This window comes from Eriocheir sinensis, chromosome 35 (assembly GCF_024679095.1).
Source record: "Eriocheir sinensis breed Jianghai 21 chromosome 35, ASM2467909v1, whole genome shotgun sequence".
Classification (NCBI taxonomy): domain Eukaryota; kingdom Metazoa; phylum Arthropoda; class Malacostraca; order Decapoda; family Varunidae; genus Eriocheir; species Eriocheir sinensis.
Window position 1 is genome coordinate 11588729 of NC_066543.1, and position 20932 is coordinate 11609660.

Sequence of the window (20932 nt, forward strand, 5' to 3'; positions counted from 1 at the left end):
TAACCTAACCTATGTAGATGAGTAGATGGGAGAGACCTAACCGAGAATAGATTATGGAGTGTTCCTAACATAACCTATGTAGATGAGTAGATGGGACAGACCTAATCGAGAGTAGCTTATGGAGTGTTCCTAACCTAACCTATGTAGATGAGTAGATGGGAAAGACCTAACCGAGAATAGATTATGGAGTGTTCCTTACCTAACCTATGTAGATGAGTAGATGGGACAGACCTAATCGAGAGCAGCTTATGGAGTGTTCCTAACCTAACCTAACCTAACCTATGTAGTTGAGTAGATGAAAAAGACCTAACCGAGAATAGATTATGGAGTGTTCCTACCTACCCTAACCTACCCAACCCTAACCTAATCTAACCCATGTAGATGAGTGGATGAGGAAGGCTTAATCCAGTGTTCCCCATCGCTCCCTGTCTGATGTCAGCGTACCCCAGCTTCCAATTTCATTTCTCCACCTGTTTCTCTGTCTGACGTAAGTGTGCTTCATCCTGTTCCAACAAAGGTTTTAATTTCATCTCCACGCCTAGTTCTTTGTCTGATCCAAGAGCACTTCATCCTCTTCCAACAAAGGTTCTAATTTCATCTCAACACCTGGTCCTCTTTCTGCCCTGACTTATTCTACACTTCCTGGGTTGTCGCTCTGCTGTCTGGCTGTTCATTTATTATCATCATCTACGTATTACATGACTTGCCCGAGTTCTCTTACTCTTCATCATCATTAAAACATCTTCAGTCTTTGTCTACTTCTAACCCATGATGCACGTTTCCTGCCTCTCTATAGATCTAACATTCCTCTGCAGCTTATCCATTCCCGTCAACACCGAATGGAGGAGGAGACGATGAACAAGAGAAACGAGGAGAGGGAAAAGGGAGACATCATTGCTTAGTTTTAGAAGATATATGTGGAGACCTAACGCGTCTAATAATGGAGGAGTAAGTGGCGTGCAAATAGACGGTGAGCAGACAGCGGGACGGGGGTGAGGAGCTGGCACAGACGGATGGCGCTTAGCACACCTCGGTAATGGGGAAGTAATTGGTGGACGGAGGGAACATGTGAGGAGGGAGGCGTGAGGGTGTGATCTCTCTCTCTCTCTCTCTCTCTCTCTCTCTCTCTCTCTCTCTCTCTCTCTCTCTCTCTCTCTCTCTCTCTCTCTCTCTCTCTCTCACGAACATGCACACGCAACCGCACACACACGCACATGCACACACACGCACACACACACACGCACGAGGAAGTCTGTGAGGGTAGGAAGGCCAAGCCGCTACATGCCATTATCGGCTGGCAACTTCCCGGCGTCGACGAAACCAAAAGTACCGCTGTGCCCTGAAGGATGGCGGGGAGGGGAGGGGAGGAGGGGAGACAGGAGAGACGAGAGGCGGGGGAGAGAGGTTTTGCCGGCACGGTGGATACGCTTATTTAGCAGCATTCGATAACCAACTCTAAAGATTTTTTTCTTAGACCATGAATCATTTTTGTCGGTCTCCTCTTCCTCTTCCTCATTATCAGTTCACTGCCACATATACTTCCTACTCTAGCATATGATTGACCTGGCCAGATCCATTCTATAATAAGGAGACTACATCTTTGAGGCAAACTGGAGATGAGGTTTAAGTCATGCTAAATATGTGTACCGTGAATGGGGCAATGAGTGAATATGGGCAAAACGCGACGCTGCGTGTGCCCGGCCATGTCCTGCCCCGTGCTGTGACCCCGCCGTGATATCCAAAACTCGCCGCCCCGCCCCGCCCCGCTGTGCTGTAGTGGGTGGCTGGGCGTGAAGGATTAAGGAGGGAAGGAGAGGCAGGAGGGCGGAGGGGGGTGGAGCGGGGAGACTCCGTGCCCCGTTCACCCGTCAGGGGTTACTGTACTCTCACTCACTCTCCCTCTCCCCACCTCCTGCTCTCACAACCTCCGCCCAAGCCTTCCCACAGCCCGGCAACGCTCTCCCCTCCCTCTTCCTCCTCCTCCTCCTCCTCCTCCTGATCTTAACTCCTTCCGGCATTATCATTATTATTGTTTCCTCCGTGCTTTTGTTCTCACCATGATGTCATCGCCCATAGCAGTGCTCTCTCTCTCTCTCTCTCTCTCTCTCTCTCTCTCTCTCTCTCTCTCTCTCTCTCTCTCTCTCTCTCTCTCTCTTCACCACACACACATTAACATACCTACCCGCCCACACAAACACCCCCCTACACACACACATCGCGGGGGGGCGCAGGAACGGTCTCTTAATTTGCAATAATGCAATTATGCGACGGGCACAGAACCGCTGCCTGACCCGGAGTTAAGGGCAGACGAGGGAGGGAGGGAGGAAGACGGAGGGAGAGAGAGGAAGGCAGCTTTGTCTGGGAGCAAAGCTGGTGAAAGTCAGGGAGAGAGGGAGAGAAGAGGAAGATACTGGAGGAAAGGAGAGAGGGAGGGAGGTAGGGAAGATTAAACAAGCTTGCACTTAGGGTATGTCTTCCTAGAATGCCGTCTGTTAACTTACTGGTACGGGTGTAAGGCTGAAAAAGGTGGAAGAAGAGAGGTGATGAGAGGAGAGAATAGAACAAATACGGAGGATGGATGGATAAGAGGGCGAGAAAGGGGAGAGTTGACAGGAGACTGGGAGAGGTACAAGATGCTGTAAGAGAGGCATGGAGGGAGGGACGAAATGGAATGGGAGGTTGTTACTGGATTGGATTGATGGAAGAGAGTGGAGGTGGAGGATGGGAGGCGATGTGAAGGAAGAGAATGGGATAATAGACAGGAGAGTGGGAGAGATAGAAGATACTGTAAGAAAGGAAAGGCATGGAAGAAGTGACGGAATGGAATGTGAGGTTGTTACTGGATTGGGTTGATGGTGGAGGAAGAAATGAAAGGAGGTATGTGAAGGGAGAAAGGGAGAACACGGACGGGAGGGCTAAAGGCTCACCCTGGACCTAGGAAATATCTTGCTACACTACTTTTTTTCCTGCTGCTTCACCGGCCTGTCTTAACCTGCTGCTGGCCTGCGTGAAGTTCGGCCGCCTGCGTCGTGTTTGTGCAGTCTGGAAGTAGCGGGACTCGAGGGGGCGGAGTGCGGGCTAACTCTCATCATCGATATAAATAGAATGTTTATTGATCGCTGAGGCACAGGCATACGACATAACCACCTTGCATTCGTGCTTTCTTATTCTTATTGCCGTCAATAAACACACACAAAATAAAGATAAGAGAAAATAGAAAGAAATAGATAGAAATCAGAAAAAAAAATTCCTGAAGAGCCCTAACACACCAATTTTCGAAGTACAGCGTAAAGTTGGGGGCATACGCTGTAGTAGTGCGTGGCCTCGGTGTTCATCTCCGTAACATCGGCACTTGAGCCTGTGGTGGGAGGGAGCCCATTACCCCGGGACACAGGGCCAGTGTGACATCCGGGTTACCACAGTTTACCTTCCCCAGGTTTCCCCAGGTACCCATTTATCGACCAGCCCGAGAGGGAGGATGAACAGCTGGGTGACCTGCACGCCGACTGCCCAGGCCCGGGCCCGCGGAATAGAAGCCAGGCACGCTGACCACTAGACCACGGAGGCGTATTACAGTACAGCGTAAGACGAATAGAAAAGGCAAGATATGCATGCAATCAGTGAAAAGAAGTGGTAATTTCTGTTGCATGGTGGAGGGGCGGCAAGATTCTATAATTTCTCAACATGGATGAAAGAAAACCAACCTGATCGGATAGTCTCGTGTTTAAAAAAAAAAGACTTACGAGTATCATTCTTTATCATTACCATACAGTGCCTTAGTGACTAGACATTCCCGTTTTATACTGGAGGGACAAGAATCTGTATTATCATGGTGATGGGGGGGAGGGTGGTGGTGGGGGTGGGGGGGAGGGGTTACGGGGGGAGAGGGGGGGTCTCGGTAAGGTCACCTCCAGCACACACTTGACTTTCCGACCAATGAAAGCAGCCAGCTCTCTCTCTCTCTCTCTCTCTCTCTCTCTCTCTCTCTCTCTCTCTCTCTCTCTCTCTCTCTCTCTCTCTCTCTCTCTCTCTCTCTCTCTCTCTCCCTCCACACACCAGATAAATGCCCCGTTAGTCTCCCTCGTGCCCTCTGTTTGAAATACTCCCTCCCCCTTTTTTTTCTCTCTCTCTCTCTCTCTCTCTCTCTCTCTCTCTCTCTCAAAGCATGGATTAACGCTTCTCTTTCTCCCCCCACCCCCCTCACCTCTTTCCCGTTGTCTCTTTTCTTTCTTTTGTTCGCTCTTGAGTAAAAAAAAAGGAAGAAAGTTAAAGAAAGAAAGGAAGGGAGAAAAAGAAAGATGGAAAGATAAATATGCAAGGAAAAAAACTTCTCCGAACAGGTAAGTGATTGTTCAGTTCTTTTTTCTGTTAACTGAAGAACAAGACCGAGATAGAAAAAAAAAACTACGGGAAAGGAAAACAATATATATTCCAGGCGACAGTGGCTGAAGGGTCAGTGCGAGGGCGAGGTGAGGGTTCAAGTCTTGCCCATTGATACAAGCTGACAATTTCCAGTCATCGCCGAGTGGCCGAAGATAACCATACGCCCTCCTTATGACCGCTTATCAACCCGGACTCTAACGAAACTTTTTCAAGAGGATTAGGTGGGGCTCCGGGGGACAGCATGAGCCAAGCATAAATGGTACCACTATAAAAAAACTTGCCCGCGTCACTAACGGACTGGGGTCGACAAACGGACCCCATCATGAAAGTCAACAGGCGCTATACGTAGGCCGAATGTTAAGAAATGTCCATGGCAGCTCGACCCTCCAGAAAATTCAGCCCCGTTGGTAAAGTGCCTACTGACTGGGGACCTGACTAACTGAAAGTGCTTACAGACTAGCGAACTCAATCGTTGGAAAAGTGCGTACAGACTGGAACATACCCGACAGCGATAGGCTTTGTATAACTGTACGACGCTAGGCAACGACAGGTGGCTTCGTGCTCTGCCAGGTGACTTACTGCATCGGTGAAGCTGGAGGAGGAGGAGGAGGAGGAGGAGGAGGAGGAAGAGGAGAAAACGACAAGAGGAATTCGCGAGATAAAATGTCAGGAGGATGTGGTGGGCGAAACACACACACACACACACACACACACACACACACACACACACACACACACACACACACACACACACACCCCTAAATGTTTTACGTGTGTGTGTGTGTGTGTGTGTGTGTGTGTGTGTGTGTGTGTGTGTATGATAATGACGATGATGATGCCCCAAGACAGCAGCGTTTCACAGAGAGCCCAACGCAGCTTCACACCGACCTCATCTTCTGGTGACCACTCGACTGTGTCTCAAATCAACATTCGGATATTTACTTTGTGCCGACAAGAAGCCCCGACAACACATCCGGTGAGTGATTCCCACGTCTGATTTGGAAGTAGGGAGGGAGGGAGGGAGGGAGGGAGGGAGGAAAAGGAAGGGGAAGTAGTGGAGGAGGCAAGAAATATGAGGAAAACTGGGGGAGAGGTAAAGGAGAGGGAATGAGGAGAATGTAGTGAAATAGGGAACAGGAAGGAAGGAGGTGAGATGAAATAAAGGAGAGGAGATTGAAGGGACTGGTAAAAAAGAAAAGAGGTGGAGGAGGCAAGAGGTAGGAAGAAGATAGGAAAAGGGAGGAAGAGAGAGGAGGGAAGAAGGAGGACTAATGGAGGAGGTGAGACGAAATAAACAGAGGTTCGATGAGGGAGAGGAGGTAAAAAAGATTAGAAGAAAAGGGTTGGAGAAGGCAATGAGGAAGAAGAAGGAGGAAAGTAGGAAGAGGGAGGAAGAGAAAGGAAGGAATAAAGAAGAAGGGAGGGGGTGAGACGAAATAGAGGGCCGATGAGGAAGAGGAGGAAGAGGTATACAGAAGAAGAGGGGAGCAGGAGGCAAGGGGGAAGAAGACGGAAAATAGGAAGAGGGAGGAAGAGAGAGAGGTAAAAAGAGAGGAGGCAGGAGGGGGAAGAGGAGGAAAGAGGTACGTTCTAAAAGTCATGGGAACTTGCTGGGTCGTTTCTTCCGCTGAAAACTTGCTTGAAATGTTACAGATCACTTAATCCTCCTCACCCCCTCTTCTCTCTCTCTCTCTCTCTCTCTCTCTCTCTCTCTCACTAGCCTGGGAACCACTCATAATTTGTTTACGTGAGAAGGAAAACGAAAATGAATCTGTTTTGCCCCCGGTGTGGTGGTGGTGGTGTATGTGATGATGATGATGATGATGATGATAATGATGCTGAAGACGATAATGTTGGGGATGATGATGATGGTAATTTGATTCTTCTTACATCCATAATCATTATCATCAGTTTTCATCATCACCACCATCCTCATTATCTTCCTAGTAATCATTAAGGTTATCATCGTTTTCATCACCATCACCCTCACAACCATCGCCATCCCCATCACTATTATCACCACCACCATCATGGCCTCGTCACCGCCGTCATCTCCATCGCCCTTATCACCACCGTCATCACCATTAACACCCCTTTCTCTAGCACCGCCGCGCGAGACGATGAGTTGGGCAACACTTTCAACACATCCTTCCTTCCCGCCGCCGGCAGCTGCAGCTAATGATAATTACACAAAATTATGACTACTAATGAAATGACTCTCGCAACACTATACGCACTAAGAGGCGGGAGGCTGACGCTGCTTACATCTTAAGAGGCAGGGAGAAATGTGAGGCTTTCAACTTGAACTCAATTTTATGCTGTCCAGGTTTCTAAGGCAAGATTTAGTCGGTATCTTCACTCTTTCAACCTATTATGGAAGAGAAGATGCTGCGCCGTACAAAAGGAAACAGAATCATGAACCAAAAAAACTTGATAGAATTTAGTTCGAGAAGTGTCTTGAAACTCCCACTAGGAAGAGCCCAGGTCGAAGGGAGATACAGAGGTAGATATAAGATATAATGAACATATGGGAGAAAATATATTAACACCTGAACTCCACGAACAGACTGAAGAAAGGAACGGACGGAAGATGAGCGGAGGAGCGGAAGGAGGAGGAGGAGGGTTAAGACGTATAGCGGCAATTTCACACAATGTTTCTTTCCGGATGTTTAGCAACGGCCGCCATGGATCAGACGAAACAGACGCGGAAACACGGCCAATTTAGTCGCCGAGCACCGCAGCCACACACGCCGGCGGCTCTCTCGCGCAGGGGTATACAGACTGTACTAGACGCCCTCCAGCCCGCGGCACTTCACATACATATCATCATCATCAGCTATTATTAACAAACTACAGGACAAAGGCATTTCCCAACGTCATCCACCTCTGTCTGATTTGAGTGCCCTCCATTCTGCCTCTACAGCTTCCCTAACTTCATCTTTCCGCCATTGCTGGAGCTGGATGGAGTACACTAAGATCAGACCGAAAGAGATGGATTACGTTAAGAAAAGATTTACCCATGCATGAAACGAATAATAATTGCTGTTGGTACTGATGATTATGATGATGCCTGGTACGAGATGGGCGTGTTAAAAGTGTTCCTGTTCCAGCTGGCCTTTGAGGTGGGTCGGGTTGGTTTTGAAAGGAACCAAGTTTGTGTCGGCCCGAGTTGTGTGTCCACCGGCCAGACGGGTCCCGCGCCGGCCGGTGAAAGTAACAGTTGGACGACGAGAAGGTAACGCCGCGGTGCCCTCAGCTGATTTGTGACCCATTAGAGCGACGGTGTGGCAACGGCGGTGCTTACGGAGTGGTAATAACGAGAATGTCTGCAGCGATTATCTTACTGTCCTATTGCAAACATTGGTCCATATGTGTGTGTGTGTGTAATGTTGGCTGATGAGGGAGACAAATGAGGCGCCGCGTCTGTCATTGATGAGGGAAAGTGGAAAATAAGCCGCAGGGAGCATGGGAGGGCAGGCAGAAGCGACATGACAAGTGACAGTCGTTAACACACACACACACACACACACACGCATACAAGGTGACACTTGATGAAATCCGGAAATATTTGATGACACGCGCCTCTCCCAGCCACATCCCCCAGACACCTCCTCTCCTCCTCTCCTGGCGTGATTAATTAAACACAGACGGGCGCCTCTGCCTCCACGCAGCGAGACAACATCATCGCGTGTGACGGACGAGCTCATGAGTTAAAAAAACACTCCTGCCGCTGCTCAGTTTACGCCTTCTTAAAACAAGTGTCTTTTTAACGGGGTGACTCGAATCTTCAAGGGGTGCAAAGCTGACTCGTAGTGGTGCGGGGAAGCTGTGCTCTACTGTGGCTTAGTGTGGGGGAGTGGCGGAAAAAAGGTAGCTAGTTTAGTGGTGCCGGGATGCTGTGTTAGAATGTGGCTCATTTTGGGGAAGTGGCGAAGAGATAGCATAAGATTCGCAGTTTTATGATACGAGTTTATAATTATGGTCTTGATATACATGTAATGAGGTGAACTTTTCTGCTTAGTATTTTTATGGAAGAGCAGTTAAGTACAATGTTTAAGAAAGGATAACACGCTATGCAAAGTAGTAGAAAAAGCCTGAGTGATTCTTTTGGTGATGTTTTTTTGGGGATTTGTAATTCATCAAGGAGACAAAAAGAGAGTTGGAAAGGGGAGGAACGAAGGAAGGAAGGAAGGAAGGGAGACACACAAACTAGGTGTCATTGTGTCTCGGGTGCCGGAGGAGTAGAGAGGGAACAAAGGGTGGACGGGAGAGGAAAGGATAAAGGAGAGCCAGGACGCGAGGGTTGAGGCAAGATAAGACAGCAGAGCACCACTACACAAGATAGAAGAGAGGAGAGCCAGGACGCGAGGGTTGAGGCAAGATAAGACAGCAGAGCACCACTACACAAGATAGAAGAGAGGAGAGCCAGGACGCGAGGGTTGAAGCAAGATAAGACACGCAGCGCCACCACACAAGGCAGGTGTCATCGGGTACTCACCGGAGCACTCGAAGCCGTCGCCCTCGTAGCCGGGGAAACAGGTGCAGGTGAAGGAGCCCAGCGTGTTGGTGCACGCGGCGAACACGTCGCACGGCCGGTACTTGCACTCGTTCTCGTCTGTGGGAATGGAGGAAAACATCAGAACAAAGGAACAAAAGGAGTCTCTAAGAGGCCACCCAGCCGGACTACACAGGGCAGCTTCCGTAAACCCAGTATCACCTCTAAACACTAATCATGAACTCATTTAGCATTTTCTTAAAGAGGCATCTATTGCAATGACACTCACTACATGGCGGCCAAGTATGTTGCGCTCATCCATCAATATTAGTAGACCTATTATTATCTCTATTTTTTGTTAAGTTGGAATTTATGTAACTTCAAGCCCTACAGGTAAATCCTATCCCATTTTTTTCTTACATACACATAAATATTTATTTGTCATCAATTAATCAAACCATAGTTAGCCAAAAAACGATAACTAGTTTCATGAGAATAGAAAGTTAATCGAGGCAGAGTTAACGGAAAAACAACCGCACACACAAACAGTAACATAAAATACAAAAACTCTCCAAGCTTCCGACATTTGCGTTCCTTCTCGTGTGGCGGCGGCGAGAGGCACGAGGAGTCGAGACGAACGCGTGAGACGACGAAATATCTCAAAAGAAAGCGACAGACGCGTCACATTTGACTTATAACAGCCCGTCACGCACGCCTCACTGCCTCCTGGACTCTCACTATCCTGCCTGGACCGCTCTCACTCACCCAAACCTAGAACTCATCAAAGCGTGGTGTGCCTGATTAGCTTTATTGTTTCTTTGCCATACATTTGCCTCTCAGTTAGCATAAGAACCTTTTCATCACGATCTGCTCCACCACCCAGGCAGTCTAGAGTCATGGTATGAATGGAAGATCTTTGTCCTTTTCGCCTCGCCTTTGCTCCTTAGCTGCCAATCGCTTCTCGGTGCTCGGTCGCAAGAAACTCCTTACAGGGTCACCACTTCCTCAAGATAGATAACTGAATGCCAGACAGCGGAGGACACAAAGGATCTAGTAATGTCAGGAACTTTCAAAATCAGCCATAAACGGAATGATTAGAGTAAAACTAAGTCGTGTTAAGAAAAACTTGAACTGAGTCATACGTTTGCTTCGTCAGCGCCATCAGTCCGTCCCGTCAAGGCTCCTCCGCCCCGTCACCCCAACGCCCGCACACTTTCCCGCTGTCCCGCGCACAATACCCCCGCTCTCCCCATGCACGACGGCCTCCGTGTTACTTGTAAGATTCATCAGTTAAAGTCACGCTGAATATTTACCACCACAACCACCACCACCACCACCACCACCACCTGCTTCTCCTCTTCCTTTTACATATTCTCTTATTTTTCTTCATTCTCTTCATCCACCTATTCCTCCTACTTTTCCTCTTACTTATTCACTTTATTTTCTTCTTCTTCCTCCGTCTCCTCTTCCTCTTACTTATTGGTTTCTTTTTATTCTTCCTCCTCCTCTTCCTCTTACTTATTCGCTAATTTTTCTTCTTCCTCCTCCTCTCTTTCTCCTCCTCCCCCTACAAATCCACCAACTCACTCACTACCCCTTCCATACCACCCTCACTATACAGCTAACAACACCCCTGTCACCACCACCTTCTAAACTATTCTCTAACTCTCTCTCTCTCCCCACCCCCTCCACCATCACCACCACCACCACACAAGGGCCTAGTGCAATAAAGCAACATCACCTACCCTCCTTCCCATCTCTCTGCCTCCCTCCCACCTACCTACCAAACGTGTGGTCGGAAAGGGAACCAGCAGGGAAACCTCGGCCGCAGGAATTTCCCAGCAGTTAAAAATGATAGAAATAAATAAGAAAAAATCCCTCGGGTACGCCGCCACGGTATACGCGAGACTTTCTGTGGCCTGGCGAAGACGGTACAAAAAGCCTCACTGATACTGTTGGCGAGGGATGTGTACTTCTAACAAGGCCAGTCGTGCAAGCCGCTGCCCTGCCCCCATGACTCGCTGCCCCGCCAACAAGAGCAGCTCTCTAACCTTCATGCCTTCAGAGTCTTGTCTACATAACTCACTCTTCTTTTTTCTCCATAGCGGCTGAAGCAAGAGCAAGGGTGAGTGGACGGGAGGCTGTGCATGTGAAGGTGTGAAAGGGTGAAAGGCAAACGCTATGTGCACCTGGAAGCGGTTCGGGTGCTAATACAAATAAAAGTTTTGAATAGAGAGTTATGGAGAGGGAGATCAGGTGCTTAATATCTAGTACCCAGGAGCTAACAGGTATTGGACGACTGGTTTCTCAGAGCCTCTTTATATCGTCGTGTATTAAGGTGTATTAAGGGAACTCTCGACAAGTGACACTCTGGTACGGGAAAAGACTTGAGAACGATAGGAAATACACACAAATCCAAGCGCCTCAACAAGTGTACACAAGAACCGGGGACAAACAAATCAGAATAGACTTAGGATTTCTAGTTTTTGAGTGTAAGACTGATATAGAATTACAGAAGGCACAACACATGTATTCCAGTAACAAAGACGACGATAACAGACAGATGGCACGATACCTGCAGCTGCTCGCCTAGAACCATTGCGCAGGACAATAATAAGGTCACCAGCTAGACGCCAGATCGGTTCGGCCAAAGGTGACATTGCTAAGAACCGGTCAGGCGGAGATGGGCTCATGTGAAAACCGGGTCATGCATCCAACTTTCCAGAGCTCGTCAGTTGCTTGCAGCTTTACACGACATACGTTTTCTTTTAACTACTCCGACTTTCTAGAGCTCATTAACTTGGTACCTTTGCAATCTCACGCGCAGATAGATGGATAGATTTTTACTGACTCCAGATTCCCCTCTCAAAAATAAATAAATAAATAAATAAATAAATAAATAAATAAATAAATAAATAAAGGAAAATTTGTTCAAGAAAATCATGATGTGCCTTTTTTTCCGAATTAATTTTCTCATATATGGTGTGAATGTCAGACGGCACACTAATAAAGCGACTATTGACTACTCGTGGAAAATAAAAGTTAAGCACAGCAAAGGCCTTCGCGCACAAGATTATTAGGCAGCTTGCATCTTGCGCTCACATGACGTCACAACACAATGATTTTCTCGGAAACTAAAATATGACAACAGGTAGCTGCCAATAAATACTTTGAGGGTGGGGATAGTAATAGCTATGCAGATTGACCAATACTTTTGTTCGGTTTTGGTATTGGTTAATATCTTTTACGCTAAATAAAAAATGAACACACTATACTTTTGAGGGAAAATCTTTTAAAATAACATGCAAGACTCGTACACTTATGTCTTAAGCACAATTACGCCCGATATCGTGAGTCATTGCTGCCTCTAAGAATGCTAACGCGCAGACGCCCTTCCTTCCCGCCCAGCTCCACCTGCTCAACCAAGACTTACCTGGCGAGTTGCAGCCGCAGCCGCCGAAGCCATCGTCGCAGTGACACAGGCCGTCCAGACAGGCGCCGTTCACACACTTGTGGCCTTGCGTGTACGGACAGTTGTCTGTGGGGGAGGAAGAACAGTGCTTTAGTAACGATGTGGATGTGCAACCAATTCACACACACACACACACACACACACACACACACACACACACACACACACACACAGACACACAATTGTTTACCATAAATCAATTTAAATATTTATGTGGCCGATAAAAATAAGTAAACAAATAAAGGAAAAATGAGAAAGAGAGAGTCGCTGGGATTGTTGGGATAACTACTATGTCCATGTTTGTGTGTGTGTGTGTGTGTGTGTGTGTGTGTGTGTGTGTGTGTGTGTGTGTGTGTGTGTGTGTGTGTGTGTGTGTGTGTGTGTGTGTGTGTGTGTGTGTGTGTGTGTGTGTGTGTGTTTCAAGGAAAATGACTCAAGCTTTCTCTTCTCCAGCGGCTCCTTTTTCCTCTAATTAAGAAAAGGAAAGCACAGCGACCAGGAGGAGGAAAAGGAGGAAAAAGAGGAGTAGGAGGAGGAGGAGGAGGAGGAGGAGGAGGAGGAGGAGAAGAAGGAGGATAAACAGAAAGAAGAAAGAAAATTAGAAAAGGAAGACAAATTGGAAAGAGGAATAAACTTCAAAAATACCAAAGTATAGAAAAATAAAAAGGTCGACAAGAGAGTAAAAAACAGAATTAAAGTGAGACAGTGAAAGAGACAAAAGTTCATTGATTCAAAGTGACAAACAAAGGGAGACGATAAGAGGAGGATGAAAAGGCCACCAAAAACCTGACCGGGGGAGTAAAAAAAAGAGTTATTGATCGTCCGAGAGAAACATTTAGACAGAAAACGAGGTGAAAGGAAAATGAAAGCTGCCGACCATTTCACCAATACTATGCTGTCATTATCGTTATTATTATTATTATTATTATTATTATTATTATTATTATTATTATTATTATTATTATTATTACTATTGGTTGTAGTGGTCATAATAGTAGATGTAGAAGAAGAAGAAGAAGAAGAAGAAGAAGAAGGAACAGGAAGAGGAGGAGGAGGAAGAGGAAGAAGAGAACGGTATCACATTCTCTACCAACTTTATCGGTGAACCAGAACAACTCTCTCTCTCTCTCTCTCTCTCTCTCTCTCTCTCTCTCTCTCTCTCTCTCTCTCTCTCTCTCTCTCTCTCTCTCTCTCTCTCTCGCGTCACGGGAACGCCCCAGCGCACTCTTAACAATGACACACAAGCACACACACACACACACACACACACACACACACACTCGTCATTTTTCTTCTGTTACTTCTTTTCTTCTACTTCATCATCATCTCTTTCTCCTCCTTCTCCTCCTTCTTCTTCTTCTTCTTCTTCTTCTTCTTCTTCTTCTTCTTCTTCTTCTTCTTCTTCTTCTTCTTTTTCTTCTTTCCGTCTTCCCCGTAATTAGTGAACTTTTTATTTCTCTTCCCTTTTTTTCTTCCTCTTCTTTTTTTCTTTCATCGTCACGTTTCTTCTTTTTTTTAACATTTGCGATCAAGACAACAATTCCTCCTCTCACGCTGCACCTGACAATGGCCGACACACACACACACACACACACACACACACACACACACACACACACACACACACACACACACACACGAAGACGGATTTTGGGGAGTGAGTGAGTGAGGGAAGGGAGGAAAAGGAGGGAGAGACGGAGGAAGGGAGGAAGGAAGGGAGGGAGAGAGGGAGGCAAAATACAGAGCGGAAGGAAAGCGACAAAAGAGAAACGAAAGGAAATAGAACAAGAGGAGGAGGAAGAGGAGGGGAAAGAGGAGGAGGAATGGAGGGAAAGAAAACAAAAGACGACGACGAAGAAGAAGAGCATATGGCAACAACAATAACAAAAACAACAACAACATATGAAGGGCCGAGAAGGAGGAAAAATATGATCAGGAAATGGAATCCGTAATAATGAGATGATTGTGTGAATGTCTCCCCCCTCCCCCCTCCCCTTACCTTCCCCTTCCCTCTCCTCCTTCTGTCCTCCCCCTCACCTCTTACTTCCCTCTCCGTCCCCTCTCACCTCCTCTCACCTTTCCCTCTTCACCTGCCCTTCCAACCACATCTCACCTCTCACTCACCTCCTGCTTATTCCTCTCAACCTCAACTCTCACACTGCTCCTTCTTTTCCTCCTCCAATTACTACTACTACTACTACTACTACTACTACTACTACTACTGATGGTGATGCTGTTTTATCTCATATTTCCACAATACTACTTTTTTTATCCACTTTTCCTCAAGGCCAACCAGTGTGTGAGTTTACTGCGTCTTTCTTCGTGTCTGTTAACCACTTCCACTCCTTCCCTCTCTTCCTTCTCTCCATCACTGACCATGGCCTAAATATGCTCCTTCCAGTGCCTTATCACGTTCCTAGGCCCCTGTCTCTTTAAAATCCTCTTCCTCCTTTACCTTCCATTCCTGTAACTCACCGCCCATTCATGTTTGTTTCGTCTCTCGAGTCACCTTCCTTATCTGCCTCTCAACTCTCTCCTTACATGATCACTTCCATTGTCCTCCCTTCTCATAATGTTATTACAGAGTTGTCCTATTTATAATCCTCCTCTTCCTCCATTTCCTCCTCCTTCTCTTCCTCCGCCTACTGCTACTGCTACTACTAATTATACTAATACTGGTGGTGATGAAAATTATGCTGATGATATAAAACAACAATGACAACAACAATACTCACTCGTGCACTTGAGTTCGTTGATGTTCTCGTCGGATCCGAGGAAGCAGTTCGGGGTGCCGTCGCAGAGTCGGGAAACTTCAAACAACTGAAGGACTTCCGTCGACTCGTTCACTTGGCAGCCGAAGTAACCATCTTCTAACTTCAGGAAGAATATTTCGCGCTGAAGTCCTTGTCCTAAGCTATATTGAGCAGAAACCTGGAGGGAGAAAAGAAAAAAAAGAAGTTAGACAAGCGGTGCAGAGTGGGGAAAGAACAGGATCAAACAAATATAATAATGACTCTAATGTATCGTTTTGAAGTCCTTGTCCAACTTTGTATTGAACAGAAACCTGGAGGGAGAAAGTGAAAAAGAAGAAGTTAGCCACGCACTGGAGGACGAGAGAAAGACAGGATAAAATAAATATAATAATAAACACAATATCTCGTCTTGAAATCCTTGTCCGGAATTATGATAAACAGAAACCTGGAGGAGTAAGGGATAAAAAGGCGAGTTAGTCAAGCGATGAAAGGGGGAAAATTACGGAGCGAAGGGATGACTAAGATAAAATTCAGTCCGTGTAACAGTGACACGAGGAGGAAAATTAATTAAATGTGAATAAAATAATAACAGTGTGGTGGTGGTGGTGGTGGAAAAGGTTGAATGGTGGTGAAGGCGATTGGTTAAGGGGGTGTTGTAGTGGTGGTCGTGAAAATCGTTGGGGGTTATAGTGATGTTGTTGTTGTTGTTGTTGTTGTTGTTGGTGGTGGTGGTGGTGGTGGAAAAGGTTGGGAATGGTGGTGAAGGTGATTGGTTAAGGGGGTGTTGTAGTGGTGGTCGTGAAAATTGTTGGGGGTTATAGCGATGGTGGTGGTGGTGGTGGTGGTGGTGGTGGCTGCTCCTCATGCCCTAAGGCCCATGGAGGCGCAAGACGCAGGTTACGGCATTCACGTCCTTGCGACTAAATGTTAAAAAAAAGGGCAGCAACGGGTCGCATAAAAACACAGGCGGGGAACATAACGCCATTGGCCGCCACCGCCCAGCCTTGACCGGCGTTGCCACGTGTACAGACCATCGGCAGGGCGGGGGCGTCATGCAGCGGGTTTGTTATCACGTCTAACCTACGCAGCCACGCCCGACACACGGCACACGGGCGAGGCAGAGCGGGTGACGGGGATACTGAAGGGGTGTGTTGCCATCTGCAGCGTGAAGGCCGGCAGAGTCGTGGCACTACTTGTTCTAAGGGGCAAGACATCATCATCTTCACCTCTCTCTGTGTCTTTTTTTTATCCCTCCTCCTCCTTGTTCCACCACCTTCATCACCAATCATCAAGACAAAGTGTACTGCATCCGGCTTCGGCAAATACTCTAATCTATTTCGCCACCTAGTCCTGGGTCTTTGCTCGCCCTCGTTATGGCTAAGCTATTAAGATTAAGATAATAGCAGGAAACTCTTGACCTATGCTTCCCTTTCATTGATCAAGTGTGTCTCTTTAACGCAGTGTTTTGTAGGGAGTATGTCCATTGTTTAGTCTTTTTACGGCAAAGGGGGACGGCCAAGGGTAAAACAGTAACAAAAACAAGCCCGCCACACGCCGCCTCCACTAAAAAAAAGTCGACAGAAAAGGTTCCAGAGGGGATAATTAATTTTGACCATAGAAAATGTCATGGTTCTTCCCTCTTGAAAGAATTAAAGTACTAGGAAGGAAGTTGTTTCAGTGTTTACCGATGGAAGGGATGAAAGAATGAAAACACTGGTTAAAGCTTGCATTAGGTAGTCGGTCTGGTTTCTTTACATCCTACCCCCCCCCCGTAAAAAAAGCACACGCGGTTGAATTAGCACCTGAGACAAGCCTAGCGGGTCTGTGTAACGTGTGGGCGTCGCTCGGTGGCTACTTGTTACACGCCACTCCCTGTCCCTTTCCTCCCTTCCCCTCTCCTTCATTTCCCTTTTCCAGGCACGCGAGGACACCTGTCGCACCTGGGGCTAACCACAGGGGAGGGCAGGGACGTGTTTTCGGTGGAAAGAAAGAGGAGGAAATGGGGGAGGTAATTCAGCCATATGACATCTTCTGTACGCGTGGGATGAGGCAGGCAGGAGGCAGGTTCCCCCCTTCAAGGACAGCAAGTTGGGGTGCCAAGGCCTGCCCACCACCACCACCACCACCACCATCATCGCTAATACCACCACCACCTTGCCACATGCTCTCTTGTTTTCCTCCCAGCCCCTCTGTCGCAATATTTTTCCTGGACTCCGCGACGTGAAGGCGCGTGACTCACCACAAATGTCTCCGGGAACAGAAAAATGAGGCGAGGGAGGGGCGGGGTGAGGGTACAGAAGGGGAACAGGAGTGCAGGCGAAGGGCAATGCGCCGCGCCCACGACCCACGCCATCCCACACACACGCACACACACACACACTTCATGTCCCGTTTATCAATGAGTCAGACCACCCCTCAAGCGATCGCACCCTTATCCCTCCCTCACCCTCCCTTATCCACCCCTAATTCCCTTCCCCTCAAGCGGTCGCCTCACTCTAGTTTATACTCTAACCCTTCCTATTTTCTCTTCCCCTCATACGATCGTCTCACCCTGGTTTATGCCTTCACCCTCCCGTAATCCTCTTCTCCTCACATGCTTGCCTCATCCTGGTCTACATTCTCACCCTTCTCTCATTCCCTTCCTTACCTAAACTCACACCATCCACTCACTCTCTAACTCTACTCAATTTCTTCTCTACCCTTAAGCGGTCGAGCTCTTAGCCTTTCCTCACCTAGTCTATACCGTCACCCTTTTCTCGTATTTCCCCTCACGAAGGATGACTAGAGTGATGAGGAGTTTCTGAGGGTGAGATGTGCATCGTGTTAAGCTGCAGTGCTTCATCAGTATGCGAGGAGCGCGGCGTCCTTCGGGGCCCCACTGATGCCCTCTTCTCTTACTGTTATGCGTCTGTCCGTCTACTGCAGGCGCGTCCGGGTGTGTGTGTGTGTGTGTGTGTGTGTGTGTGTGTGTGTGTGTGTGTGTGTGTGTGTGTGTGTGTGTGTGTGTGTGTGTGTGTGTCGTTACATGGATTACTCTTTACGGCCGCATCTAAATCTCCAGAGCTTAAGAGATACCTTCTTACGGTCGCATCTAAATCTCCAAAGCTTAAGTGATTCTTGTCTATCTCTAACTTTCACTCGTTTGTGTGTGTGTGTGTGTGTGTGTGTGTGTGTGTGTGTGTGTGTGTGTGTGTGTGTGTGTGTGTGTGTGTGTGTGTGTGACCCCCCCCTAACATGGCTTGTCTAAGATGACCCTCCATTCACTGGCACTTTCTCCAATACGTTTTTTCTCCTTTTCTTTCTTCCTTCACCTTCATCACCAATCATGAACACACACACACACACACACACACACACACACACACACACACACACACACACACACACACAGACGCCACGAATACCTTGAGCCATCACCAAATAAAGTACTCACTGGTGCCCTAATGAATTCATCTACCTGTGTGTGTGTGTGTGTGTGTGTGTGTGTGTGTGTGTGTGTGTGTGTGTGTGTGTGTGTGTGTGTGTGTGTGTGTGTGTGTGTGTGTGTGTGTGTGTGTGTGTGTGTGTGTGTGTGTGTGTGTGCGTGTTAGGACATTGTGAGGCTTATCCGCAGGTATGTCCGCCCGGTATTACCTGAAGGAGGAGGGAGAGAGAGAGAGGGAAAAGGAAAAGAGGGAGGAAGGGAGGGAGGGAAAAGGTAATATGTCAAGAAAATGAGGAAACGGGGGAGGTGGTGGAGGAGGGGTAGGAAGTAAGAGGAGAGAGAGGGTGATAAAGGAGGAAGAGGAGAAACATACCATAACAGAAGGAAGAGGAGAAACATACGATAACAGAAGGAGGAAGAGGAGAGTAGCAAGGAAGAAGAAGAGGGTGAAGAAGAAAAAAAGAAAAGATCGAAGAAGAAGAAGAAGAATTGGAGGGATAAAGGAAACAAGTGAGGGAGGAAAGGAGAAAGAGGAGGAAGGACAGGAGGAGTGTAGGGAAGACGGGAGGAAGGGGTGGAGAGAAGGGAGGAGAGGGGTGGAGGGAAGGGAGAAGGGGTGAAGGGAACACACTGATCGTCCTTGAAGCCGGAGAGTGAGTTTCAAGACCCGTCACTGACCTCCTCCTTCTCCTCCTCCTCCTCCTCGTCCTCCTCCTCTCCTTTCTTATAATTTAATTTTTATACTTTCATTTTTTTCTACCCTTTTCTCCTACTTTATTATCTTCCTCCTTCCTCCATTTTTATTCTTCTTGTTCCTCCTACTCCTCCATCATCACCTTCCTCCTCCTCCTTCTTCTCCTGAGTTTCTTACCCTTCCACCACCTCGTCACCACCATCACCACCACCATCACCATCACTATCACTATCACCATGATCACCACCATCACCATCACTCACCACCTGACCCCTTAAACACCCACACTCAAAATTCTTCTTCTCAACACACACACAAACACACACACTCACGCCGGAGGGGGAGGACGTTCCAGGGAAAGAGAGAGAGGGAGAGATAAGGGGGAGGAGGAGGAGAGGGGGGGGGGTTCCACAGAGAGCATCGGCCTGGATCATTATATACTTTCTTTATTTGTCTTTCTTTTGTGTTTGCGCTGCGTCGAGAGAAGATTCGAGGGAGGCGCAGCGCAGAGACGTCCTTGAGGCAACCTTGCACCCGAGGGAGAAGGAGGAAGAGGAGGAGGAGGAGGAGGAGGAGGAGGAGGAGGAGGAGGAGGAGGAGGCTATGGGAAAAAAGAGGGAAAGATGAGTAGGTGGTAAGGTACAGGAGAGGGAGATCGGTAAGACTCGTTTGACAAGGGAGAGGAAGGGAAGGGAGAGGAGGGGAAAAGAGAGGAAGGGAAGGGAGATGAGGGGAAGGGGGAAGAGGGGAAGGAAGAAGAGGGGAAGGGGGAGGAGGAGAAGGGAGAGGAGGGAAAGGGAGAGGAAGGGAAGGGAGGAGGGGAAGGGAGAGGAGGGGAAGGGAGAGAAGGGGAAGGGAGAACTGGGGAAGAGTAGGAAGGAATGGACGCGTAGGAGAGAACGAATGTGAGGGTGAAAGATATGAAGAGTGGATTAGGGAAAAGTTAGAGAGGAAAAGGAAATGGATGTTAGAAGGAGTAAGAAAGAGCGAGGGAAAATATATACATGTTGAGTGTACCAAGATGACCCTGCCCCCGCCCCCCCACTAACCCTCCTGTCACACTAACACACCAAAATAAATAACAGCCAAAGACTCTGAACCCACAGCCCCAAAAAGAGAATAACCTTGAAGAACACGAGGGGACAGTGACCGTGCTGGAAGAAACGCCAAGAGTACGATAACCCAAGAACCTCGAGTTTGGCTTTGGAAATCGCTATAAAGGGAAGTTCAAGTCATCATCATCAAAACTCATGCCAAGTCTTCAAGCTGATCTAGTCAAATATCGCAGGAAAGAAAAACCAGCTTCAGTTTTTGGGAGCCGCTATAAGACAAGCCCACTGCATCATCAAGGAAGCTCAAACCAAATCAGTTCCCTTGGTCAAGCTAATTTAAGTAACCCTACCTCAAGTTTTGGAGGCCACTATTAAGACAAATTCATATCATTATTATCAAGCTAGCTCAAGTCAAATCAAGTCAGTCCCCTTCTGTCAAGCCAAGTCATCCCAGCCTCCTTCTGTCAAGTTATATTCAAGTCAGTAACTGCAACACTCGCCTTACGTCATTACCAATTATAATGAAAACCCCGGCTTCGGTCTGCCAAGGTGAGCTACAATGCCCTCCCTTTCCTTCCCTTCCATTCCCTTCTTCTCGCTCCATCGTCATCATCATTCCTCTTCTTTCTCCTCCTCCTTTTCCTTCATTATTGTTCCTT

At 47.7% G+C, this 20932-nt stretch overlaps 1 protein-coding gene across 4 annotated transcripts in view; it reads right to left on the reverse strand.

Moving 5' to 3' along the window:
* LOC127007397 (uncharacterized) overlaps window positions 1-20932 on the reverse strand; it is a 236880-nt gene that overhangs the window by 144724 nt on the left and 71224 nt on the right. For all 4 annotated transcript variants that reach the window (XM_050878330.1, XM_050878328.1, XM_050878332.1 and 1 more), the window contains exons 3-5: window positions 15086-15281; window positions 12312-12416; window positions 8882-8998 (exon numbers count right to left, since the gene is read on the reverse strand). In XM_050878330.1, the coding sequence (XP_050734287.1) occupies window positions 8882-8998; window positions 12312-12416; window positions 15086-15281 (418 nt within the window). The remainder of the gene's footprint in view (window positions 1-8881; window positions 8999-12311; window positions 12417-15085; window positions 15282-20932) is intronic.